Below are 23,796 nucleotides of genomic sequence, written 5' to 3'. Positions count from 1 at the left end.
ACATGCACCGGGGCTGGTGGGTTCGAACCTGACCCAGGCCTGCTAAACAACAATGACAACTGCAACAGAAAAATAGCTGGGCGTTGTGGTGGGCGCCTGTAGTCCCAGCTACTTGGGAGACTGAGGCAAGAGAATCACTTAAGCCCAAGAGTTTGAGGTTGCTGTGAACTGTGACACCACAGCACTCTACTGAGGGTGACAGAGTGAGACTCTGTCTTTAAAAAAAAAAACAAAAAAAAACCCCTGACCATTAGAGGAGGACCTGGCAGCTTCCCCAGGGTCTCCCTGGCCTCTGGGCCTTGCACGTCCCATTCCTCCCCTCTGGAGCATCCACCCTATCCTCCTTGCCTCGCCCCAACCTGTGTCTAGCAACCTCCTCAGTCCTCAGTTCTTAGCTGAGGCAGCACTCTCAGGAAGTCCCCCCCCTGCTCGGCCTCTCACCTTCATCCCCAGACTTCATCAGATGCCTCACCTTGGGGATGCCACAGCCTTTCCTGTCTCTTGCCACAGCGTGGATCACACTGCAGGGACCGTGGGGTTCATAAGGGCGGGAGCCACATCTTATCACACGGGTGGGTGGATGGAAGGAGGGAAGGAGGGGTGGATGGAGAGATGCAGGGATGGGTGAGTGAGTGGGTAGACGGGAGGCGATGGATAGAAGGGTAGAAGGATGGATGGATGACAAGTGGGTAACTGGTGGGAATGGTGGGAAGGATGCCTGGATGTACGAGTGGGTGGGCAGATGGACCACTCTAGCAGCGTGGCTGAGTCACTTCCTTGGCAAGGTGAGAGCAGTAAAAGCGGGTAGGCTTTGGGGACAGCCTGCCCCTGATCATCTCAGGAACAGGGAAGGGTAAGGAGTTTTCTCCCTAGGATGGGCAGTTCCCACTCTGAAGTTGGTCGTTGGACACTTTGTTTGACAGGCCCTGCACCTGCAATTCTGCTGGCAGCCTGGGCACCTGTGACCCCCTCAGTGGGCGCTGCCCCTGCAAAGAGAATGTGGAAGGCAACATGTGTGACAGGTGGGTGAGCCGATTCAGCAGTAAGCCTTCTGGAAGTGACCCAGGGGCACTGACCCAGGGTAAGGCTGTGGAGTAGAGGGAGAGTTGGGGGCACAGGCCTGACGCCGTGCATCTGCCATCCGGGAAATTACTCAAAGGCTTTATGGCAGCAGCACCGTGGTTCATAACCTGGGAAGAGATATCTTCTTTCCTAGCTAAGAATTCTGGAAAACACAGGAGAGACCATCCAAGCCAGAGGCAGCAGGTGCATAGGCTTTGGTCCTTAACATTCCTGTGTGAACAACACGGATGGATGTGGGGTAGCAGCCTGGACCGTGAGCTCTGCTGTAACCTCAGGATCGTTCTTAGGGCCCTGATTCAATCAGCTCCTACCCGTTAAGCTGAAATTTGAGGCTGTGTGCCATCCCTGCAGTCCTGTCATGGTATCCACGGGGCATCTGAATCTCAGGGACACAGGGTCTTGCCCAGGGTCACGTAGGCTGTAAATGTCCTCATCCAAGGCTTCTTTGCTCCAGCAGTGGGCCTGGCAGACACACATGGGCTGGGCTCCTTGGGCACATGCTGTCTCCTCTTCCTGGCTTCACGTCTGATCCCCAGGGCTGCTCGGAGAAAGAGCTGATTCTAGGGCAGGGCAGAGAAAAGAGAAGATGAGCCCAGAGCGTCTTGTAGTGCCAGAAAGTAAGGAAGTGCCAAGGGACAAAAACAGACACTAACAAGCAGCCCAAACCAGGACGGGCTCCTGTGTTAAAATGACACAGCAGCCAACCCGAAAGAGCTCCCAGAGCTGGAGCGATCTGAGCAACAAAACAAATAATGATACTTGTGGATTATGACCCAAAGAATAAAGTAAATATCCCCAAATCCATACTGATGTAAATAGATGACTGAATAAATAAATAGAAGGGGACAAAGGGACAAATCTTCCTTGGGGAAGGATTCCAAACAATGTAGATGGAGTGAGGAAAATAGAAAACCACTATTGGAGCATCATGGTCACAGTCATGCCGGGAAGAGTCCCCGAGACATGCTGGTGTTGGTGGTTGGGACTCTAAGGAGCGAGGGGATGTTTGCACAGCCTCAAAACAGTGTTCCCAAAACGTTCATTACTGTGTGGTTTTAACGTACGTCCACAAATTCTCTGACACTTCTCCCTCCAGGAGGTGGAGCTTAAGCCCCCTCCTTTTGAGAGTGGGCTGGCTTTAGTGACTCACTTCTACGGTGGCGAGCTCGGGCAGACCCCACCTGCCCAGGTGATGAGGTTAGTGTTGCTCTGACGCCGTGTGGATTTCACATGCCCCCACGTCATGGGATCAGAAGGGCACTTTGATGAGAAAACAGACAAGCTCAAACTGAAGGCCTTTTTTTTTTTTCTGAGACAGAATCTCATTCTGTCACCTGGGGTAGAGTGCCATCGTGTCGGTCAAGCTCAAGCAACCTCAGACTCCTGGGTTCAAGCCATCCTCCTGCCTCAGCCTCCTGAGTAGTTGGGACTATCTGACAGGTGCTGCCCAGTTTTTCTATAGTTAGTAGAGATGAGATCTCACTCTTGCTCAGGCTGGTCTCGAACTTATGAACTCAAGCAATCTACCCCACTTGGCTTCCCAGAGTGTTAGGATTACAGGTGTGAGCCACCATGCCCTGCCTGAAGGCCATTCTAAAAAATACTTGACTTAATACTTTTCAAAAAGTGTCAAGGTTGGCTCGGTGCCCATAGCTCAGTGAGTAGGGCACTGGCCACATACACTGGGGCTGGCGGGTTCGAACCTGGCCCAGGCCTGCCAAACAATAATAACTACAACAATAACAACAACAAAAAAAATAGCTAGGTGTTGTGGCAGGCACCTGTAGCTCCAGCTACTTGGGAGGTTGAGGCAAGAGAATCACTTAAGCCCAAGAGTTTGAGGTTGCTGTGAGCTGTGCTGTCACAGCACTCTACCCAGGGTAGATAAATAAATAAATAAATAAAATATATAAATAAAGCAGAGAAGTCCTGATGATGTCTGGAGTCTAGTTAACATTAACCAATGTTAATGTCTTAGTTTTGATAATTAAATTAATAAATAAAATATATAAATAAAGCAGAGAAGTCCTGATGATGTCTGGAGTCTAGTTAACATTAACCAATGTTAATGTCTTAGTTTTGATAATTGTCAGATGCCAACTTTAGGGGACACTACATGAAGCAGATATGGGAATCATCTGTACTGTCTTTGCACCTTTTCTGTAATTCTGGGGGGAAAATGTTTTAAAACAGTTTCCAGGCGGGTTTCCTGTGGGTTGCGTGGCGCCTTTTGCTCAGTGAGTAGGGCGCTGGCCCCATATACTGAGGGTAGTGGGTTCGAACCAGGCCCCGGCCAAACTGCAACAAAAAATAGCCAGGCATTGTGGCAGGCGCCTGTGGTCCCAGCTGCTTGGGAGGCTGACGCAAGAGAATCGCCTAAGCCCTGGAGTTGGAAGTTGCTGTGAGCTGGGATGTTACAGCACTCTATCGAGGGCAATAAAGTGAAACTCTGTCTCAAAAAAAAAAAAAAACAGTTCCCTAGTGATTCCGGACTCAATTTTGAACTTGAGTTAGTCTAGCTGTGATGCCCTGGACCTGCCCCTTCCTGGCCGATTCACGTGGCCCCTGTGGGCATGTTCTGCCTCGGTTCCAGGTGCCGCCCAGGGACGTTTAACCTGCAGCCCCACAATCCCGCCGGCTGCAGCAGCTGCTTCTGCTTTGGCCACTCCAAGGTGTGTGCGGCTGCCGCCCACTTCCAGGTGTACCACATCCTCTCTGACTTCCACAAGGGTAAGAAGGGCCCCCTGCAGCCACCTCCGAGGGGCCCGACTCCCAGCCCAGCAGGCAGGCCACCCTGCTCTGGGGAGACCTTACACTGGGGGCTGAGTGGGTGTGGTTCCTCAGCCACTCCCACTGTGGAGAGGAACCCACACAGCCTTGGTGGGGTTGGATGTGAGATGGTGGCTCCCCAGTACCTACTTGTGACTCTTGGGTTCCTCCCTGGTCCCTGATTTTTTTTCTTTGTACTCACGGTTGGGGTCAGTCATGGTGGCTCACACCTATAATCCCAGCACTCTGGGAGGCTGAGGCAGAAGAATCCCTTGAGCTGAGGAGTCCGAGACCAGCCTGAGAAAAGCAAGACCCCCATCTCTACTAAACATAGAAGAAACTAGCCAGCTGTTGTGGCAGGTGCCTATAGTCCCAGCTTCTTGGGAGGCTGAAGCAAGAGGATCACTTGAATTTGAGGTTGCTGTGAGTTAGGACACCATGGCACTCTCCCTAGGGCAACAGAGCGAGACTGTGTCTCAAAAAAAGAATAAAAATATACTCATGAGTGGGGGCCTGGGATGTAGCACCCTTTGGATCCTGGAGAGGAATTTCTACTCACCCTGTCAAGATTGGCCTCCCTTGGGGCGTCTACATGCCGGGCCCGGTGTTTAGGCTCAATCTCTCAGCCTCCACTTATCGGGTACCTGCTGTATGCTAGGCACCGTGCTGAGCTCCTTACCTGCTTGGAATCTCATTCATCTTTTACAGATGAGGTAACTGAGACCCAGAAAAAGTAGGTCACTTGCCTGAGGTCACATAATTCAGGCATTGGTGCCAGGGTGCATCAGCTCCTGAGTTTTACTTTTACCCACTGTGTAGGAGGCCATCTGCTTGGGACCCCCAAATCCAGGTGACACAGCCACATCCTTGAAGCAGAGCTTTTGTGGGTCCCTCAGAGCTCACCGTCCTCCCACATGGCCCCAGGAAGGGCTGGGAGTTGGTGGGGACAGAACGTAAGGGCTGGCTCTGGGCGCCCAGACATGGGGCAGTGCGCCCTCTGCTGGACACTGTAGAAGGCAGGACTAAGGGGTGTGTGGGTCACTGTTGCATGTGGACAAGAGTCCCCATGTCACTGGAGGGCCAGACTAATTTTCTGGAGCCTAAGAACAGTGTCTTCTTTTCTTTTTATTTTTTTATTTTTTTGTCTTATGAGACAGAGTCTCACTTTGTCACCCTGGGTAGAGTGCCATTGCATCATAGCTCACAGCAACCTCAAACTCTTGACCTTAAGTGATTCTTTTGCTTCAGCCTCCCAAATAGGTAGGACCATACACACTCGCCACAGTGCCTGGCTAGTTTATAGAGATGGGGTCTTGCTCTTGCTCAGGCTGGTCTCCGACTCCTGAGCTCAGTCAATCCACCCTCCTCGGCCTCCCAGAATGCTGGGATTACAGGCATGAGCCACTGCACCTGGTTTCCCTTTATGTTTTTGATCATGAAAGATATTGAGAACCCCAAAGTGCTTTTATTATGTGAGTTTCTTACATGGATATTGACTGTTTTGGAAAAGAAAACAGTAATTTTTAAATGCCTACTTATTAATTCATTTTAAAATAGTCTTAGTGGGCTTGGCGCCCTTAGCACAGTGGTTACGGTGCCAGCTACATACACTGAGACTGGCAGGTTCGAGCCCAACCCAGGCCAGCTAAACAACAATGGCAACTGTAACAAAAAATAGCTGGGTGTTGTGGCAGGCACCTGTAGTTCCAGTACTTGGGAGGCTAAGGCAAGAGAATCACCTAAGCCTAAGAGTTTGAGGTTGCTGTGAGCTGTGACGCCACTGTACTCTATTGAGGACGACATAGTGAGACTCTGTCTCAAACAAACAAAACCAGCCTTAGTGAACCTGTTATACAGTAACAAAAATAACAGTCTCAAGCTGTCACCCTGGGTAGAGTACTGTGGTGTCACAGCTCACAGCAACCTCCAATTCTTGGGCTCAAGAGATCCTCTTGCCTCAGTTTTTCTATTTTTAGTAGAGATCAGGGTCTCATTCTTGCTCAGGCTGGTCTCAAACTCATGAGCTCAAGCAATCCACCTGCCTTGGCCTCTCAGAGTGCTAAATTATAGGTACGAGCCACTGTGCCCAGCCTGAAAGAGAACTCTTTCTAAAAGACAGAACAGAGGCCGGGTGTGCTGGCTCACTTCTGTAATGCCAACATTCTGGGAGGCTGGGCAGGTGGATCACTTGAGTTCGTGGGTTGGAGACCAGGCTGAGCAACAGTGAGACCCCTGTCTCTAAAGAATAGCCAGGCATTGTGGCAGGCACTTATAGTCCCAAGCTACTCGGGAGGCTGAGGCAAGAGGATCCCTTGAGCTCAAGAGTTTGAGGTTGCTGTGAACTGTGATGCCATGGCACTCTACTGGGGGCAAGAAAATGAGACTCTGTCTCAAAAAAAAAAAAAAAATGAAGCTCAGTGCCCCTAGCTCAGTTGTTGGGGTGCCGACCACATGCACACAGGGCTGGGGGCTTTAAACCTGGGCTGGGCCTGCTAAACAGCAATGACAACAATAACAAAAAAATAGCCGGGCATTGTGGCAGGCACCTGTACTCCCAGCTACTTGGGAGGTTGAGGCAAGAGAGTCACTTAAGCCCAAGAGTTTGAGGTTGCTGTGAGCTGTGATACCATGGCACTCTACCCAGGGTGACATAGTGAGACTTTGTCTCAAAAAAAGAAAAGAAAAAAAAAATTAAAAGAAAGAACATCTTGTGAGAAGAGTGCTGCTCACTTCACGTTTTTGTGAATCGCGTTAAGGCCTGGCTGAGAGAAGCCACCTAATTCTTACGTTCCTTCTGCCTTGGTGACATCACACTCCTGCAGCTTCTGTAAAACTCCACTGAATGTTCGTGAGAGAAAAAGAATGAGAGATGCAAATAACATCTTGTTAGTAGGAAGATAGTTGATTTTATGGGCTCCCCAGAAAGGATCTCAGGGGTCTCCTGGGGTCTGGAGACCAACTTTAAGAACTGCTGCCTGGGACATGTGTATTTCATATCCCTCATTTTTCAGGGAAGGAACCAGCTTCAGAGAGGTTAAGTAACTTGCCCAGAGCCCACAGCCTGCAATGGGCAGAAACTAGTCCAGCACCAAGGAGCCTGAGCCTCCCCTCTCTGACGTCTTCCCTCTCTCCATCCCTTCCTTCAGACCTATCCAGGTGTTAGGTTTCCAGCTGCCCCCTGAAAGCACCCCATGAGATCATTTGCTCTATACTGGGCTGTGTCCCATGTTAACTGCCATGGTCAGAGGGAGGAATGAGCCAACACTGGGGACCAGGGCCCCTCCCTGAGTGCATGGTGTTAATGACACACCTACCAGTAAGGACAGCCTGGTGAGGTCACAGCTGAGGAAGTTCTCTGAAGCCCTGAAGATGGATCAGGTCCAATACTGCCCTGATGTTCCTAGATCCCCATGTGGGGATCTCCAGGCTGTGTCTTCATGTTGAGCTCAAAACCTCCCTGAAGAGACAGGGCAAGCCCCAAGGCCTGATCGTTCCCCCAGCAGAGCCTCCTGGGGCTCCCTCCCCCACTCAGAACTGCTGTAGCTGTCACTTGGAAGCCACCCCCAGGGCCTCACGCTGATGTGTTTGCTGTCCAGGAGCAGAGGGCTGGTGGGCCAGAAGTGGAGGGGAGCCTGAGCATCCCCCACGATGGAGTCTGAGTGGGATCCTGCTGAGCCCAGAAGAAGAGGAGGAGCTCACAGCACCAGGTAGCTGCTGGCCCCAGGCAGGACACACCACTCCGTGTTGGTTTCCTCAGGTGCTATGACAAATTGCCACAAATTTAGTGGCTGAAACAGCACAGATTTACTGTTAGTATTTTGGAGGTCAGAAGTCAAAAGTGACTCTCACACGGCTAAAATCGGAGTGCCCATAGGGCCATGTCCTTCCTGGAGCCTCCAGGGGAAGTTCTTTCCTTGGCTGTCTGAGCTTGTAGAACCTTCTGGCATGTTGTAGCTTATGGTCCCTTTGTCTTCAGAGCAGGGTGGGTCTTTCTCATGTCCCCTCACTTGTGTGGACTCTCCTGGGTGGCTCTTCCAGCTTTAACATCCCAAGATGCCCTCCCTACTTGGGGTCAGCGGTTAGTATGTTGACACCTTGGGGGTTGTTATTCTCCCATCAGACTGCAGTGTGTGATGAAACCCTCATTTTCCTGGTCACAGCCTTGCCACATTAGGCCCCACATACCCCCTGTCTATCTCCCATCAGTCCCTCACCCTGCCAGGCCACTGCCCCCCATGTCCAGGGACATGGGATTCCCACAAAAGGAGGGAAATTCTTGATCATTGTGTGCCCACCCCACCATTCAAGGGGGCTTGGGTCTCCTGGACATTGCCTCAGTCCCAGAGCCAGGAGCTGGGGCCCGTTCTTAGCTCTGCTGTGGACAGATTTGGGGTCTGCTGGCTGACCCCGGCCAGTTCTGCCTTCTCCTCCCTCCCCAAGAAGGGCTGGGTGGTGATGGCATGGGTGTCAGGAGTGTTCACCCCGCAGCCAGGAAGCAAAGAAACCTCAGGTCTTGTCATAGGGCAGGTGCTCCAAGCTCAAGCCCATGAGCAGAAAACATGCTCATGGCTCTGTTGACGTATTTGAGAAAAAGGAGTTTTTTGTTCCAGTATTGTTTTCTGGGCTCTGCGCTGGGTGCTGGGCACACTGCAGTGGGTGAGCCACATGGACGCCCTGCCCTGCCCTGCAGCGCTCTTGGCCGCAGGCCCCTGGGGCTCCCTGAGCCAGGCAGGGAGGGAATGTGGAAATAGCCCTCTGGGCTGGTTAGTGACAGGTCTCAGAGTTAATGAACACACATACCCTCTGTCCCAGAAGGTCTCTTCAGTGTTCTGCCTGCAAGTGTCCGTACTAGGGCAAAGATGCACAGAACAGGTGTGGAGCAGTTCGTAACAGTGCAATCCTGATATCTTCCAGCAGGGGGCGCTGGTTCGCCCACTGTTGGGCTGTGATGTGTCCGTTACTGAGATGTATGTGCGCCCAGAACAGCATGGACATTGATCTCACGTGTACAAAGTGTGCAGGAAAAGTGGCAGAGTGAGCGCTGTACACGCACTGGTGATTGACTCTGGAGGCTCAAATTGGAGTATAGCTGGGGCGTGTCCACCCTTTCCCAGGACACCATGGTTGGAGACTGCTCTCTGCTCAGATGAGCAAATCCGCCAGGAAGTGCTCTTGGGCAGAGGGACGCAGGGCCTGTCAGCTTGTTCAGGATCTTCCCACCAAAGTTGTGGCATAACGGGCTGCAGCATTTGAGGGACCTGCTGCGGAACTGAAGTTCTCCCCCCAAATAGAGGGAAAGTGCCAATTAAGGTACTAAGATATAAATACTTATTTTTCTTCAGTTTCCCCCTCGATTTGTAATGGTGTTTTGGGGGGAGTTTGGGGTTTTTATTATTTATTTATTTATTTTTGCTATTCGATGCCATTCTAGGTAAAGAAAAATTAACATTTTAAGTTGTTAGCATCAATTTAAACTTTTATTTTGGTAGCATGCAGTGCTGATGCAAGCAGATATCAGAGGATTCAGCTCACATGTGGAATCACTGAAATGACATAATTTTGTTTTTGTAGCTCATACACAGTTGTGTATTTTGTTCTTATTAGGACAGTGGAAACCCTGCACAAAATGAACCCAGTTGTTTTTATTTTGCTTCTTGATAATGCACATGTTCTGCCAACCCAGTCTGCCTTTGGCTTCGTCATGAGTAAGGAAAGACTGCAAGAAAAAAAGAAGGAAGGGTGGGGCGGCGCCTGTGGCTCAGTGAGTAGGGCGCCGGCCCCATATGCCAAGGGTGGCGGGTTCAAGCCCAGCCCCGGCCAAACTGCAACAAAAAAATAGCCGGGCGTTGTGGTGGGCGCCTGTAGTCCCAGATGCTCGGGAGGCTGAGGCAAGAGAATCGCGTAAGCTCAAGAGTTAGAGGTTGCTGTGAGCCGTGTGATGCCACGGCACTCACTGAGGGCAGTACAGTGAGACTCTGTCTCTACAAAAAAAAAAAAAAAAAGAAGGAAGGGTGGCCTTCCTTCTCCTCCTCCTTTCCCTCCTTCTCCTTTTCCTCTGCCTCCTTCTAGGTCATAACTTTCAGCATGAGCGGTTGGCTGATACAGGAAAGTGACATGAGTAAGAAGGGATCACATAGGTCTTCTTGGTCATCTGTGATTTTCAGAACACCTGTGACTTCATTCCAAATTCAGAGCAAGTTCTGAACAGAATGGGAGGTGGGGCCTGGGCCCGGCAGTGCCTCAGCCTAACCAGGCCAGAGTGCGCTCACCAAGCCCTTGCCTCCCACACGTTGGGGGCCATGGGAATTCTGTGCTCATGGGCCATTGTGAAGGTTACATGTGAGTGGGCGGCAAGGCTCTGAGGTCATGTATATTGTGTGTGTGTCTCCTCTGCTCAGACTCCACTGTGCTGTCAGACATCACTTACAAACCCAAGTTCAAAGATAAAATTGTTAAGACTATCAAGACCGGCTTGGTACCTGTGGCTCAGTGGTTAGGGCACTGGCTACATACACTGGGGCTGGCAGGTTCAAACCTGACCTGGGCCTGCTAAACAACAATGACAACTACAACAACAACAAAAATAGCTGGGCGTTGTGGTGGGTGCCTGTAGTCCCAGCTACTTGGGAGGCTGAGACAAGAAAATCACTTAAGCCCAAGAGTTTGAGGTTGCTGTGAGCTATGATGCCACGCACTCTACCAAGGATGACATAGTGAGACTCTGGCTCAAAAAAAAAAAAAAAAAGAATGTCAAGAGGGTGACAGCAGAGCATGAAACCAAGCATGGGGCCGGCATAACTGCATGGGTCACACACGGGTGAAGCCAGGGACAGACGGGCTGTAGAGGTGTGGGTTGGCCACCCCCAGGGTCTGCTGTGCAGAGTGCCTTAGATGTTCTGCTGGCTGTAGTTATTTTGTTTCAATGTTTAATTTCCAATAAAATCAATTGAGATACTTCAAACCAATCCAACTGTGTTCAGACTGTCAGAGCTTTCTTCTCTTGTCTTCAGAGATGTTCCTGGGAGACCAGCGGTTCAGCTATGGGCAGCCCCTCACACTGACCTTCTGGGTACCCCCTGGGGCCACCCCACCCCCCGTGCATCTGAAGCTGGAAGGGGAAGGCTTGGCCCTGTCTCTGAGGCACTCCAGCCTGTCCAGCCCGAAGGACACTGGGCAGCCTGGGGAGGTACAGCTCAGGTTCCTGTAAGTGTCCCCCTCTGTCCTGAGAAATAGGGGTCGGGTGGCCCCTGAGGTCCGGGCCCACTTCACATGCCCTTATGGTCATTCTCAGTCCCTGGTGCCACCTGCCCGTGGCAGGCTGTCACTTTGACTGCTTCCCCCTGCCAGCCTGCAGGAGACCTCTGAGGATGTGGACCCTCCGCTGCCCCCGTTCCACTTCCAGCGGGTCCTCACCAATCTGACCAGTCTTCACATCTGTGCTGGCCACCACCAGAGCCCAGGCCCTGCCGGTCAGTGATGACAGCAACATTCCCCCAAGACCCAAGCACTCACCTGGTCCTGGGACTGGGCTGGGCTCCTTTGGGTATGGCCTTGTCACCTTCTCACATCAGGGTGGTTATTGTCCCCATTTTACTAGGAAGGAATTTGCAGCTCTTGAGAGGTAAGGACACTTTCCCAAGGTCACGTAACTCATAAAGGCAGTAGGGATGGTGGCTGAGAACAGAGGCAGGGTCTGAACAGGTGTTCCGTCAGCTCTAAGGGGCAGGTGTGTGGCTACTGAAGCAGTGGAGAGAGTGGACCACCCTCCTCAGTTGGCCAGGGTTCCTCTAGGAGAGTGGCTCCCCTGCTGGTCACTGGCAGTATTGCACTCAGGCCACCCTAAAAGCTCAAGGTATCACATATCCTTGGTATTTGACACAACCTCCCACCCTGGTCATACAGTGATTGGCATGGTTATCCTCTGACCTATTCCTGGTGATAACCTATACACCTATACACAATGTAAAAAATCAATATAATGTCCTAACTGTGATGTACAGAATACATACAAGGGAAGGGAATGATATAAAAAATAATCCTGTGGTTTCCAAACTGTCAGTGCTCAGGCCCATGACCGCCCTAGAAGATGTAGGAAGTGGTCAGAGCTTCCCTGCTGTAAGGAATAAGTTTGGATTTAGGAGAAACAAGAAGCTCAGAAGCCATTTACATACACAGAGGGCAGGGCCAGGGAGATAGCGTCTGGGTGGCTAACTGGTGAACAAGGACTAGTGGTGTCAGCAGCAACTGGGAAGATTTACACGAAGAGTGTGGTTTGTCTCTGAAAGCAGTGACCAGGACTGGAGTCACAGGCAGGCCAGGGCACCGCCACCTTCTTACAAAAGGTTTACTTAGGCTCGGTGGCTTTGTTGCTTTGCTGTGTAGGGAGAGAGCACTTGGCAGAGGAACTGCTCATTTGTGGTTAACACTGTAAAACCCAGTTTCCAACATTCAGTTGAATGTGGTTGACCCTTATCATTTAAATGCTTTGTATTGTCATTTTGAAATCGTAACTAAATGGGAACTAAATCATAACTAAGAGAGTGAGGGCTGCTCCTGAAATAGGTTGTAATGGCGATGGTGAATGGTTGTTGGGAAAATTCTAAGCAAAACCAAGTACAGTGTTTCCTCCAACTGCATGGACAGCACCTGCATCCCTGGACAGTTCCACATGCGCCTAAGACATTCGCACGTGCCTGGTAGCTGGGAGCAGTGGCATACACCTGTAGTCTTGGCTACTCAGGAGACTGAGGCGGGAGGATCACTTGAGCCCAGGAGTTTCAGAGACCTTGGCTTTATGTAAAGTGGAGTTGAGGTCTAGGCTCAGATGTTTACCCAGGGGTTTTCTGCCCTTTCAGCAGGACATTTGAAGGTCACATGGGGAGGTTTTCCACATATCCAGGTGATAACCAAATGTCACCCACCAAGGTTGCTGGGGTAGGGGGCGATTCTGCTCCTTTTGAGAACTTCTGGTTGAAGTGGCCAGATTTTCCCAGGGCCTCACTGAGTCTAAGGGCTAGGGGTTACAGCCCGACCCCCTGGGCCCAGCTTCTTCTGCTTTGGAGCTGTGGCATAATTGCCTCCATCTCAACCTCAAGCTCCTGGGCTCAAGAGATCCTTCTGGAATCCACAGGTGTGTGCCACCACACCTGGCTAATTTTTCTATTTTTTGTAGAGATGGGGTCTCACTGTTGTCCAGTCTGGTCTTGAATTCCTGGGTTCAAGGCATCCTCCTGCTCAGCCTCCCAGAGTGCTGGGATGACAGGCGTGAGCAACTGTGCCCTGCTGAACTATTATTTTCATTAGTCTTGAAACATCTTATGATACTTTAAAAACTTTAGAAAATAGATCTTAAAATCTTGTCTACAGCGTAGCATCCAGTTCTGAGCAGGCCATGTGAGTTCCTACACCCCATCCTCCACTCTTATCAATTTTTTTTTTTTTTTGAGACAGAGTCTCACTATGTCACCCTCGGTAGAGTGCCATGGTGTCACAGCTCACAACAACCTCAAACTCTTGGGTCCAAGCTATTCTCTTGCCTCAGTCTCCCAAGTAGCTGGGACTATAGGCACCTGCCACAACACCTGGCTGTTTTTTGGTTGTAGTTGTCATTATTCTTTGGCAGGCCGGGGCTGGGTTCGAACCTGCCATCCCCGGTGTATGTGGCTGGCATCCTACCAGCTGAGCTATAAGTGCTGAGCCACTCTAATCAATCTTTAAAACATTTACCAGTCTGAGGGTTTTAAAGGCTATCATTGTCATTTAAATCTACATTTCTCTCACAACCACTCATTAGATAATGAGTGGACGTTATAAAATGCTCAGCCATATCTATTTCTTGCCCTGAAAATTGCCCATTTGTCTCCCTTGCCCTTGATTTGACTTTTTATTAATGACTGACTCATCGGCCACCTTTATTATTGTATATACACAAACAGGCAGGTTTAGGGGAGGAACGGGCACAGTATCATTCTTGTCTTGCCATGCAGGCCAAGCGCTCCTGACTGCTGTCCAGCTCACATCAGCCCGACGGGGGCTTTCCCCGCCAGCCTCCTGGGTAGAGACTTGTTCATGTCCCACGGGCTACACAGGCCAGTTCTGTGAATCCTGTGCTCCAGGATACAAGAGAGAAACACCACGAGGGGGTCCCTATGCCACCTGTATCCCTTGCACCTGTAACCAGCATGGCACCTGTGACCCCAACACCGGTGAGTCTCCCAGCACCCAATCTCAAGGCCACCTGGCTGTACCCACAACAGTGAGATGAGTACCAACCTGGATGGGCCAGCCTAGCACAGGTGCCAAGGTGTTGGCCAAGCTGTGGTGACATACGGGCATTGAGCCATCTTGTGCTGCTGCTTGGGCATCTTGTATTTTAATAAAACCAGTCACTGGAATTTATTGAAGTACCAGGTGCAGTGCCAAGGGGTTTGAATACATCAAGTCTCTGCCGGCCAGCTGGCCCTGGCCCACCCTCTGTCTGGGCTGGCCCTCTTTTTCCCAGGAAGGGCCAGGGGAAGACCCCAGGGATCCTGCCCTGCTGGGGGGGTGCTGTGAGGAGGGGCAGAGGCATTAGCAGGCAGGCAACGGCAGGGGCTCCCCGAGGGTCATGCAGATAGTAGTAGCTCACAAGTGTCCCTCCACAAATCTGCTTGCTCTTCTGTCAAGTGGGGTTGTGGAGATAAGGCCACACAGAGGGCAGGAAACCCCCAGGCTCTGAAAACACAGACCTGGTTTTCACCAAAGCTCCGCCATGGCTAAGTGGGCTCACCTTAGGGTCTTCACCTGGGAAATGCGGGCGAGGAGAGTCCCTACTTTTCAGGACTATCAGGAAATAATAAAATATGTCACCAGGTCCCTCCACATGCGAGCCACCTTTTTACACACTGCATCACTGGGTCCCGCAGAGATCCCTGTGAGTACCAGAGCCATTGCTGTCCGTCTCACAGGGGACAATGGTGCAGCCACACGGCCAGTAGGTGGCAGAGCCACATTGCCCTCCAGCCTGGACTCCCAGGTCAGCTGCTGTTCCAACCCACTTGTGGAGGAGCCCCTTGGGACAGATGCCTCTCTCCAGGTCACACAGCCAGGAGGTGCTGGAGGGGGTTGGACAGGCCTCTCCACTCCCACACTCAGGCCTCTCCCTGGAGCAGGTGGGCTCTCTCCGAGAAAGGGAAGGTCAGTGTAGCATTTTTTTTCCTGGAAAGATAGTAACCTGGGAGTTGGCAGACCTAGCCAGGGATGGCAAGCACAGGGGTCATCCTCCCTTCTAGTGCCCATGGCCAGCATCCCTAATCAAGCGGGATGGGGACTCATAACTCTTTCCCGGTATTGTTCAGGCAGCCTCTCTTGAGGAAGCAGAGTCCTTCCATGTGCTGGGACCAGGTTGCCATCCCCACATAGCCTCTGGCCCTGCCATGACTCCTGCTCTGTTTGGGCAAGTGGCCACCACTGCCCACGTTGGGAGCAGTCATGAGCCTGTGGGTGCTGGGCCTAGGTAGGGACAGTCCCTTGGATGCCACCCATACTGTGTGTTCCGCAGTGTGGGGCTCCCACTCATCTGAATGGGAGCTTTCTGGAGAGGTGGTCGTGGTTAACCCCTTCTCAACCAGGCTTCTCACCTGACTCCTGGAGTGGGACCTACCCAAGCAACCCGGGCTGGAGAAAGACTTTGCAGAATCCACTGCCTTCAGAAGCCAGAGGGCAGGGTCGGGGCTCTGTTCTCTGTGACTAGGTCCTAGAAACTTGCATGAAGGCGAGAATCTTGGGCCCGTGCCTGTCTTCGGGCTGGTCAGTCTTCCTTTGGTCCCTTTGGTTAAGAGGACAACACTAGGAGAATGAGCATGGCCGTGTGGCCCGTTGGTTCAGAGCAAGCTCTGAGGACATAGTGATGCTGCTGCTGATCTCCCCGGGTGCAGGGAGTGTGTGGCGCCTCGGACATAGGTCACCTTGGGCACTGACGAAAACCTTGAAGTTAGTGCTGCTGTTATTCCGTCTTGCAGGTCAGGGCCTCAGGCGTGGGGGTTTCAGACAAGTTGCCCAGAATCACAGGGGCAGTAAGTGATGGGCATGAGTCCAGGGTGGGTGGGCTCCAGGCCGTGCCGCCTCCACCGTGGGAGGTTTCCTGAGCCACTTCTGCCCGGGCTGTGCTCTGTGACATCCACCAGGAGGACGCCCACGACCCGTGGAGTTCTGGGCTCAGGCAGGTGCTTGTCTCGCCCCTCAGGGATCTGCGTGTGCAGCCACCACACTGAGGGCCCGTCCTGTGAGCGCTGCTCGCCTGGTTTCTATGGCACGCCCTTCACAGGTCAAGCCAACCCCTGCAAGCCCTGCCCCTGCCCTGGACAGTCGGCCTGCACGGTCGTGCCGGGGAGCGGGGACGTGGTGTGCACCCACTGTCCCCCGGGCCAGAGAGGTGAGTGATTCTTGCCCCAGAGTCCCGCCCCAGGGAAGGGGCGGTCTGATGCCCTGATTCTGCCCTGTGTTTGGGGTGTGGCAGGTGGGGAGATCCAGGCAGACAGGACTTCTGGGGACCCCGAATCCCTTAGCCCCATAGCCAGGGCCCCAGGCTGCTGTGGGTTTCTGGCCGTCCCTGAGCCATTGGCCTTTTGAAAATACCCATGCTTGGGTCCTGACCCACAGAGCCTGGTGTCACAGCTTGAGATACAGCCCAGAAGGCTGGATTCCCAGCAGGTTCCCAGGGTAATGGTGCCACACAGCCAGGTGGAACGCCTCTGATTCAACTCCTGGCTTTTAAAAACATCATCAGGGGATGTGTGAAGAGGAAAGTCCCCTCCCCCGGCCTCCTCCTCCTGTCTCCCATACCTGACAATTTACCTCCTTAAATGTACAATTCAAAGGCTTTTGTCATATTGCGTTCATAATTTTTTATTGAGGGAACATCCATAACGTAAGATTTGCCATCTTCACCACTCTTAAGTGTGTAACTCAGTGTCGCAAAGTGTATTCACAGTGTCCTCAGCTGTCACAACCACCCGGTTTCACACTATTCATCATCCTACACAGAAACTGTGCCCATTAAACCAACTAATTGCACTCCTCCTGCAGCCCCTGATGACAACTGTCCTGCTTTCTGTCTCTCTGAATTTAGCCGTTCCTGGCACCTCACACAAGTGGACCTGGACAACGCCTGTCCTCTTGTGTCTGGCTCATTTCGGTCAGCGTAACGTCTCATGGCTTCTAGACAGAGAAGCCTAGTCATCGGCTTCTGACTGTGCTTTTGATACCTGTGGTGCATTAAATTGGTCCTGTCAAATGCTCTGCTTCACTGGGACTGTTGTGAGAACAGCTCCCTGGCAGTCAGCAGGGCTGGGCGGATGGCCCCAGAGCAGGCAGCCCAAGAACCAAGGGACCAAGGTCCGCAGGACCCTACACCCCACCGGACATCACACCATCCCTCCATTTCCATAACCTTCCCCACATTTTCTGCATCCTGACTGCGGCTTTCCTGATGAGCAGATGTGAGGAAGGCCCAGCCAATGAGAGCGGGCAGTTAGAGAAGCTCGGGCTGACCCAAGGGAGGATATCAGGGGAGCAGGCCGTGGGAGAGAGGGTCACCTAGATGAACTTTCATTCTGAGGCTTTCTGCCAGGCCCCTGTCCCTTCTTTACCCATACCAGTGTCCTTGGGCCTTGTGAGAGACTAGCACATGCAGAGCTCGCCTGGACATCTGAGGTGGCTGCACCCCCTTATCCTGGGATGACACCTGCCTGCCATCCTGACCCTTTGCAGCCCTTCCAGGGTACCTGGAGCTACTGCCTGCTCTGCAAACTTTCTCCACCTGGGGACATCCAAGTGAATGGCCACTTAATTACAGGGGCCCACATCCTTCATCACCAGCTTCGAGCTCCCTCTTTGCTGTCTACCTTCATTTCTGTTTTAGAATCCCAAAGGCAGATGCTAGCCTCAACCTTGCACTCTCTTCAGATTTTTCCTTTCCATCCTTTTCTTTTCTTCCTTAGTATCCCTCATTTCCCTCAGTAACATGAACTTGATTTCAATAGAACTGATGAATTTTGAGGGCACGGGGAGCTCACATCTATTTTTCACATTGACAACAGCTATTTTTTAAATCATAAAATTAGTACATACTCACTGTGACCATCGAAGCAGTGTAGAAATCTAAAGAGGAGCTGGAAGGTGCATGTGAACATGGCAACCTAACAAAGCCCTCACCTTGCTGCCCCCAGAGGACCACGGCTGCTTTCTGGGTCTACGGATCCCCCCAACTTCTGTTTCACATAGGGATATGCAGGGAGCTGAGTGTGTTTACGCTACCACATGGCACAAGTATGTTTCTCTAATGCCTTGTCTGTGTCCCAAATGGACCTTCCAGGACACCACCCTCCAAAGGCCTCCTCAGGCAGCATTTCCCCTGGGGCTCAGAGTGACCCTGGGGCTGAAAGATGAAGCAGTAACTGCAGGTCAAACCCAGGAAGCGGGGCAGGAGTCTGAAACACACAGTCTAAAGTGAGTTCAGAAGCCACGGGAAGCAGATGAAAGGTGAAGGGACCAGGAAGAGCAGCTGAGGGGAGAGGAGGGGGTTCTGAGAAGGGGGGGAGACAGGGGCATTGGACGGTGATAGTGAAGGTGATGGTGAAGAGGAAGAGTGATCAGGATAATGATGAAGATAATGAGCAAGATGATGAGGAAGGTGATGAGTAAAATGGTCAAGGTAATGTGAGGGTGAAGGTGATGATGCAGATCAAGATGATGAGGAGGAGAAAGGTGATGAGATAAGGGTCAGATGATGTGAGGGTGATGATGAAGATCAAGGTCAAGATGAGATGAGGAGGAAGGTGATGAGATAAGGGTCAGATGATGTGAGGGTGGTGATGAAGATCAAGGTCAAGATGATGAGGAGGAGGAAGGTGATGAGATAAGAGTCAGATGATGTGAGGGTGATGCTGAAGATCAAGGTCAAGATGATGATGAAGGTGATGAGATACGGGTCAGATGATGTGAGGGTGACGCTGAAGATCAAGGTCAAGATGACGACGAAGGTGGTGAGATAAGGGTCAAATGATGATGAGGGTTCGGGGCCTGTAACTCAAGCAGCTAAGGCGCCAGCCACATATACCAGAGCTGGCAGGTTCAAATCCAGCCCAGGCCTGCCAAACAACGACGACAACTACAACCAAAAAATAGCCAGTTGTTGTGGCAGGCGCCTGTAGTCCCAGCTACTTGGGAGGCTGAGGCAAGAAAATCACTTAAGACCAGGAGTTGGAGGTTGCTGTGAGCTGTGACACCACAGCATTCTACCCAGGGCGACAGCTTGAGGCTCTTGTCTCAAAAAAAAAAAAAGACGATGATGATGAAGGTGATGAGATAAGGATCAAATGATGTGAGGCTGAAGGAAGGTGATGAGATAAGGGTCAAATAATGTGAGGGTGAAGGTGACGTTGAAGGTCAAGGTCAAGATGATGAAAGTGACGAGGTGAGGGTGAAGGTGATGCAGATGAAGATGATGAGGAAGGTGATGAGATAAGGATCACATGATGTGAAGGTGACGTTGAAGGTCAAGGTCAAGATGATGATGATGAAAGTAAGGGTCAAATGATGTGAGGGTGATGAAAGTGATGAGATAAGGGTCAAATGAGGTGAAGGTGATGATGCGGATCAAGATGATGATGAGGTGATGGGGTAAGGGTCAAGATGATGGGAGGTGATGATGATGGTGATTGAGGTGCTAGTGAAGATATGGGGGAAGGTCATAGTGATGATAATGATGAGGATGAGTATGTGATGACAGACACCACTGCTGAAGACTTACCACATACCAGGCTCCCTGTTAAGTGCTTTGTACAGATCATGTCACCAAACCCTCTCAACAGTCTTATGAGGGAGCTGCCATTGTTGTCCCCACTTTGCAGACTAGAAGCCTGAGTTCAGAGAGGCACAGGGGCTTTCCCAAGATCACACAGCCAGTGGGCAGAGCTGGAAGCTGGCCCCACATCTGCCTGACCCAGAGCCCAAGCTGTGCCTGATGAGACCAGAGGGTGCCACTTTGCTTCACGCTCACCCTTACCCCTTGGGGCCCAGCCCTGCCATTCCTCACACCTGTCCTCTCCACACACAGGACGGCGCTGTGAGATTTGTGATGATGGCTTTTTTGGGGACCCACTGGGGCTCTCTGGGGCCCCCCAGCCTTGCCGCCAGTGCCAATGCAATGGAAATGTGGACCCCAATGCCGTGGGCAACTGTGACCCCCTGTCTGGCCGCTGCTCACGCTGCCTGTACAACACGACTGGTGATCACTGTGAGCGCTGTCAGGAAGGTTTCTATGGGAGTGCCCTGGCGCCAGGGCCTGCCGAGAGATGCTCACGTGAGTGCTCATCACAGGGCCTTCTGCCAGGCTGTGCAGCGGCTCCTTGTCTAGGAAGCCTTGGTCTTCTCCTGGGTCTCTTTCACCCCTGAGATCTAACTCTGCTGCTGGATGTGTTTCTCTACCTGGATAATTCAGTCCTTATCTCACAGTCTGTGGTGGTCCTACCCCTGGACTTGCAATCAGGCCTCCCCTTCCCTTCTCCTGGGTTAACATTCAGCCCTGTGTTCCCCTCAGGGGGCCACAGCCTGTGGAAGCTCCCAGAAGCCCCACAGGAGAGAAGCACAGTTAGCTCCAAACTGACTCGCACCGGGGCCCTTTCCCGAGCAGCCCCTTCAGGAAATGTTGCACTGGCCCCGGATGAGAAGCTGCCCTTGGGGTGGCCGGGGAGCAGGGCCATGTGACCCAAAGCAGGGGGTGCAGGGCTCTGCCTCTGACCCCAGCCCTCCTCTCTGGGCCCCCCTTCAGCCTGACAGGGCCCAGGGCATAGCCAATGGGCTGGATTCGAGCTCAGCCCTCGAACCTTCTTCCAGGAGGGGTTTAGGAATCTGGGCTGAATGTGTGTCATCGGGGGCTCCCCCATATTCAGACCCCCAAAGACTGAACAATCTGTACTATTCCCCAATACCCTTTTCTGCTCCCACCCCTAGCCTGCAGCTGCAACCTTGAGGGCTCAGTCAGTAAGCAGGTACCCTGTGACCCAGTGACAGGCCAGTGCTCTTGCCTGCCTCACGTGACCGGGAGGGACTGCGGCCACTGCAGCCCTGGCTTCTTCGACCTCCAGCCTGGGAGGGGCTGCCGGAGGTAGGTGGATCAAGGCTGTGAGTGCCCTGAGTCCCTCTCCAGATGGAAGAAGGCACCAGGCAGCCTCCAGGAAGGGGCCTTGTTGGAAAGGTGGTGTCCCAGGCCCACTACCAGGTACACCATGCCCTTCTCTAAATGGGGACAAAGGCATGGTCCCTTGGTATCAGACTCATGGCCCTGCCAGCCCAGGTCCCAGGCCAATAGCAGCCCTAGGGTACATCCAAGTGGGCAGGTGGCCAGTTTGGTCTCTAATTTCCTTCTCAGTGACACCCATCACTGAGTGACCTTTTTGGCCACGGTAGCATCTTAGACAAGCATCTTTAGGGAACAGTAGAGGGCTCCAGGGAAATGCTGAACGAAGCAAACAGATTTCTTCCTTGCGGGACTTATCAGAGCCTTTAATGTGCTAATTGCATTGTGATTTTCCAATGGAGGGGTGTAGTTTCTACAAGACATATTTGTGTCGTAGCCTTTTTTCTGGCAAGCATCCTGTGACACTTGTATTTTCCAGAGCACAGCTTGGGGAAGCTGATGACACACACTGATAGGAGGGGGGCTTTGTTAGGAGAGGGCCTACCTGAAGGCCCTGGCCAGCTGCAGCCAGAATAGGCTGGACTAGGACTGCCCCACAGCTTGCCTCAGACCAGGTTCTTTCCCTTACCACAGCTGTAAGTGTCACCTGGTGGGCTCCCAGGAGGACCAGTGCCACCCCAAGACTGGCCAGTGCCCCTGCCGCCCAGGAGTTGTGGGCCAGGCCTGTGACAGATGCCAGCTTGGATTTTTTGGCTTCTCTATCAAGGGCTGCCGGGGTAAGGAAGCTGGGTCCTTCCCAGGCTGCCTGGAGGGTGGGGCCTGAGGTCTCAGGGCAGATACAACCAATGGGGAAGATGCAGGGCAGGTGTCCCAAGAGCAGCTGAGTTCCTTGTGCCTGGGGCCTTCTCGTCACCTCTCTGGGCTTCAGTTTCCTCACCTGTATGGTTGGGCTGCATTGACAGCTCCTAAACCTGGCTGGTTCTTAGATCCACAGGGAACATTCAGGTAAGTCAGGTTCTAATCATCACCTCCAACCTTCTGATCAGAATTTCCAGGGAAGGGCCCAAGGATCTGTACTTGAGCCTGCCTAGGAGGGTTCTGGGAGCTGCCAGGTATGAGGGTCCAGGGGATCCAGGGGGCTTGGAGTGTGGGGTGACACCCAGTGCCCACTGCCTCCTCCCCTGTAGCCTGTAGGTGCTCCCCGCTGGGCACCACCTCGGCCCAGTGCCATGAGAACAGCACATGCGTGTGTAGGCCTGGCTTCTCGGGCTATAAATGTGACCGCTGCCATGACAACTTCTTCCTCACGGGGGATGGCACGCAATGCCAGGAGTGCCCTATCTGCTATGGCCTGGTGAAGGAGGAGGTGAGTCTGCCCGGCCCAGGCCTGCTCCACCTTCCCATTTAATCCCTGCTCCCAGTGAGCACCAGCTGTGTTCTGGGCACCCAGAACAACCTGTTTGTCCGCAGCTCTCAGGCTTCATGGGCCCAGGGCTATTGTCTCCCTTTGCCCACCCTGCCTCCTGGCTCAGCCTCACCTGGCCCTTCCCCTGCTCTGGGTCGCCTTGTCACCTGTCCTTCCTGCCTACCCTGGGCCAAGGTCCCACACTTTCTCAGTTTCAGTAGGGAATGAGATCCCAGATGACCCCTTGGTAAGGAGGGTTGAGAGGGGAATGCCCATTCTGGGACAGAAATAGAATTTCGAGGGGGGCACAAGGCTGGAGGTCGAGCTCTAGGGTTGACCCATCAGTGTCCACCTTTCCCCTTAATTGTCATGTACCCAGGCAGGCAGCAGCCCTGGTAAGCCTCAGCCCCTCTCTGGCTCTAAACTGTAGCCACTTCAGGCCTGCAGCCCCCTACCAGAACCTGGGGGGCAGCTTTCATGAGTGCGGTATTGTAGACATAAGATGGCATGTACAGAGCATCAGGTACCATGCCCAGCTGCACGTGGGCCGGCCCCACGACCAGCCCTTTGCTGTTTCTGAAAGTGGGTAAATAAACGCCACAGGTAACCTTTTTCAGAATAGTTTTACTTCCAAATCAGTTCAGGTTGGATTTTGCCTTTGAGTAAGGAACAGAAAGCCTGTGGTCTTTCCAAGTGTTTTGGACTCTGGAATTGGGGACAGGGCTTGGGACCTGCCACTTAGAGTGCTTATGGGGGAACTGTGACTGGTGCCTAATAGGTGCTTTGTAAATGTGTTATTGTTCATATGACTAAAAGGCGGGGCTGGGGACATTCGGAGCATACTCAGCCAGCAAGTATCCACAGTGTGCCTGCTCTGTGCCAAGTCCTGGGACTAAGTGGACAGGACAGACAGAAATCCTCGTGGGGCTTCCCTCCTGCCCCTCCCTTGTTCTCTCAGTAGGACAGAGGTGTGGTCAGCTGTGTGTCAACAGCTGCTGTGGGCATGAAAAGGGGAGGGATGGCTATACTGGGGTGGCAGGGCTGCCTCTCAGAGGTGTGGTGTGCCCTTAGCTTTGAGGCCCAGAGTAGGGTTTGGAGAAGGAAACTCACAGGCAGAGCAGGCCAGGCAGAGGCCAGCAGGAGGTATCTGGCCAGGACTTCCAGGCTGATGGCCTCACACACGTTTTCTTCCTTGTCCCCTCTAGGTAGCCAAGCTGAAGGCCAAACTGACCTTGATGGAGGGGTGGCTGCAGGGATCCGACTGCAGCAGTCCCTGGGGACCACTGGACATTCTGCAGGGAGAGGCCCCACGGGGGGATATCTATTGGGGCCACCACCTGCTGCCAGGTACAGCAGGTGA

General features: G+C 52.6%; 1 protein-coding gene across 2 annotated transcripts in view; it reads left to right on the top strand.

Moving 5' to 3' along the window:
• LAMC3 (laminin subunit gamma 3) overlaps nucleotides 1-23,796 on the top strand; it is a 66,215-nt gene that overhangs the window by 23,628 nt on the left and 18,791 nt on the right. For both annotated transcript variants that reach the window (XM_053556540.1, XM_053556530.1), the window contains exons 7-18: nucleotides 924-1,022; nucleotides 3,677-3,813; nucleotides 7,449-7,559; nucleotides 10,863-11,055; nucleotides 11,200-11,321; nucleotides 13,839-14,057; nucleotides 16,076-16,264; nucleotides 19,949-20,194; nucleotides 20,845-20,998; nucleotides 21,665-21,807; nucleotides 22,219-22,397; nucleotides 23,642-23,783. In XM_053556540.1, the coding sequence (XP_053412515.1) occupies nucleotides 924-1,022; nucleotides 3,677-3,813; nucleotides 7,449-7,559; nucleotides 10,863-11,055; nucleotides 11,200-11,321; nucleotides 13,839-14,057; nucleotides 16,076-16,264; nucleotides 19,949-20,194; nucleotides 20,845-20,998; nucleotides 21,665-21,807; nucleotides 22,219-22,397; nucleotides 23,642-23,783 (1,934 nt within the window). The remainder of the gene's footprint in view (nucleotides 1-923; nucleotides 1,023-3,676; nucleotides 3,814-7,448; nucleotides 7,560-10,862; nucleotides 11,056-11,199; nucleotides 11,322-13,838; nucleotides 14,058-16,075; nucleotides 16,265-19,948; nucleotides 20,195-20,844; nucleotides 20,999-21,664; nucleotides 21,808-22,218; nucleotides 22,398-23,641; nucleotides 23,784-23,796) is intronic.

Source organism: Nycticebus coucang, chromosome 2 (assembly GCF_027406575.1).
Source record: "Nycticebus coucang isolate mNycCou1 chromosome 2, mNycCou1.pri, whole genome shotgun sequence".
Lineage (NCBI taxonomy): Eukaryota > Metazoa > Chordata > Mammalia > Primates > Lorisidae > Nycticebus > Nycticebus coucang.
The sequence above is the reverse complement of the archived record's forward strand: the minus strand, read 5'-3'. Positions and strand labels throughout refer to the sequence as shown.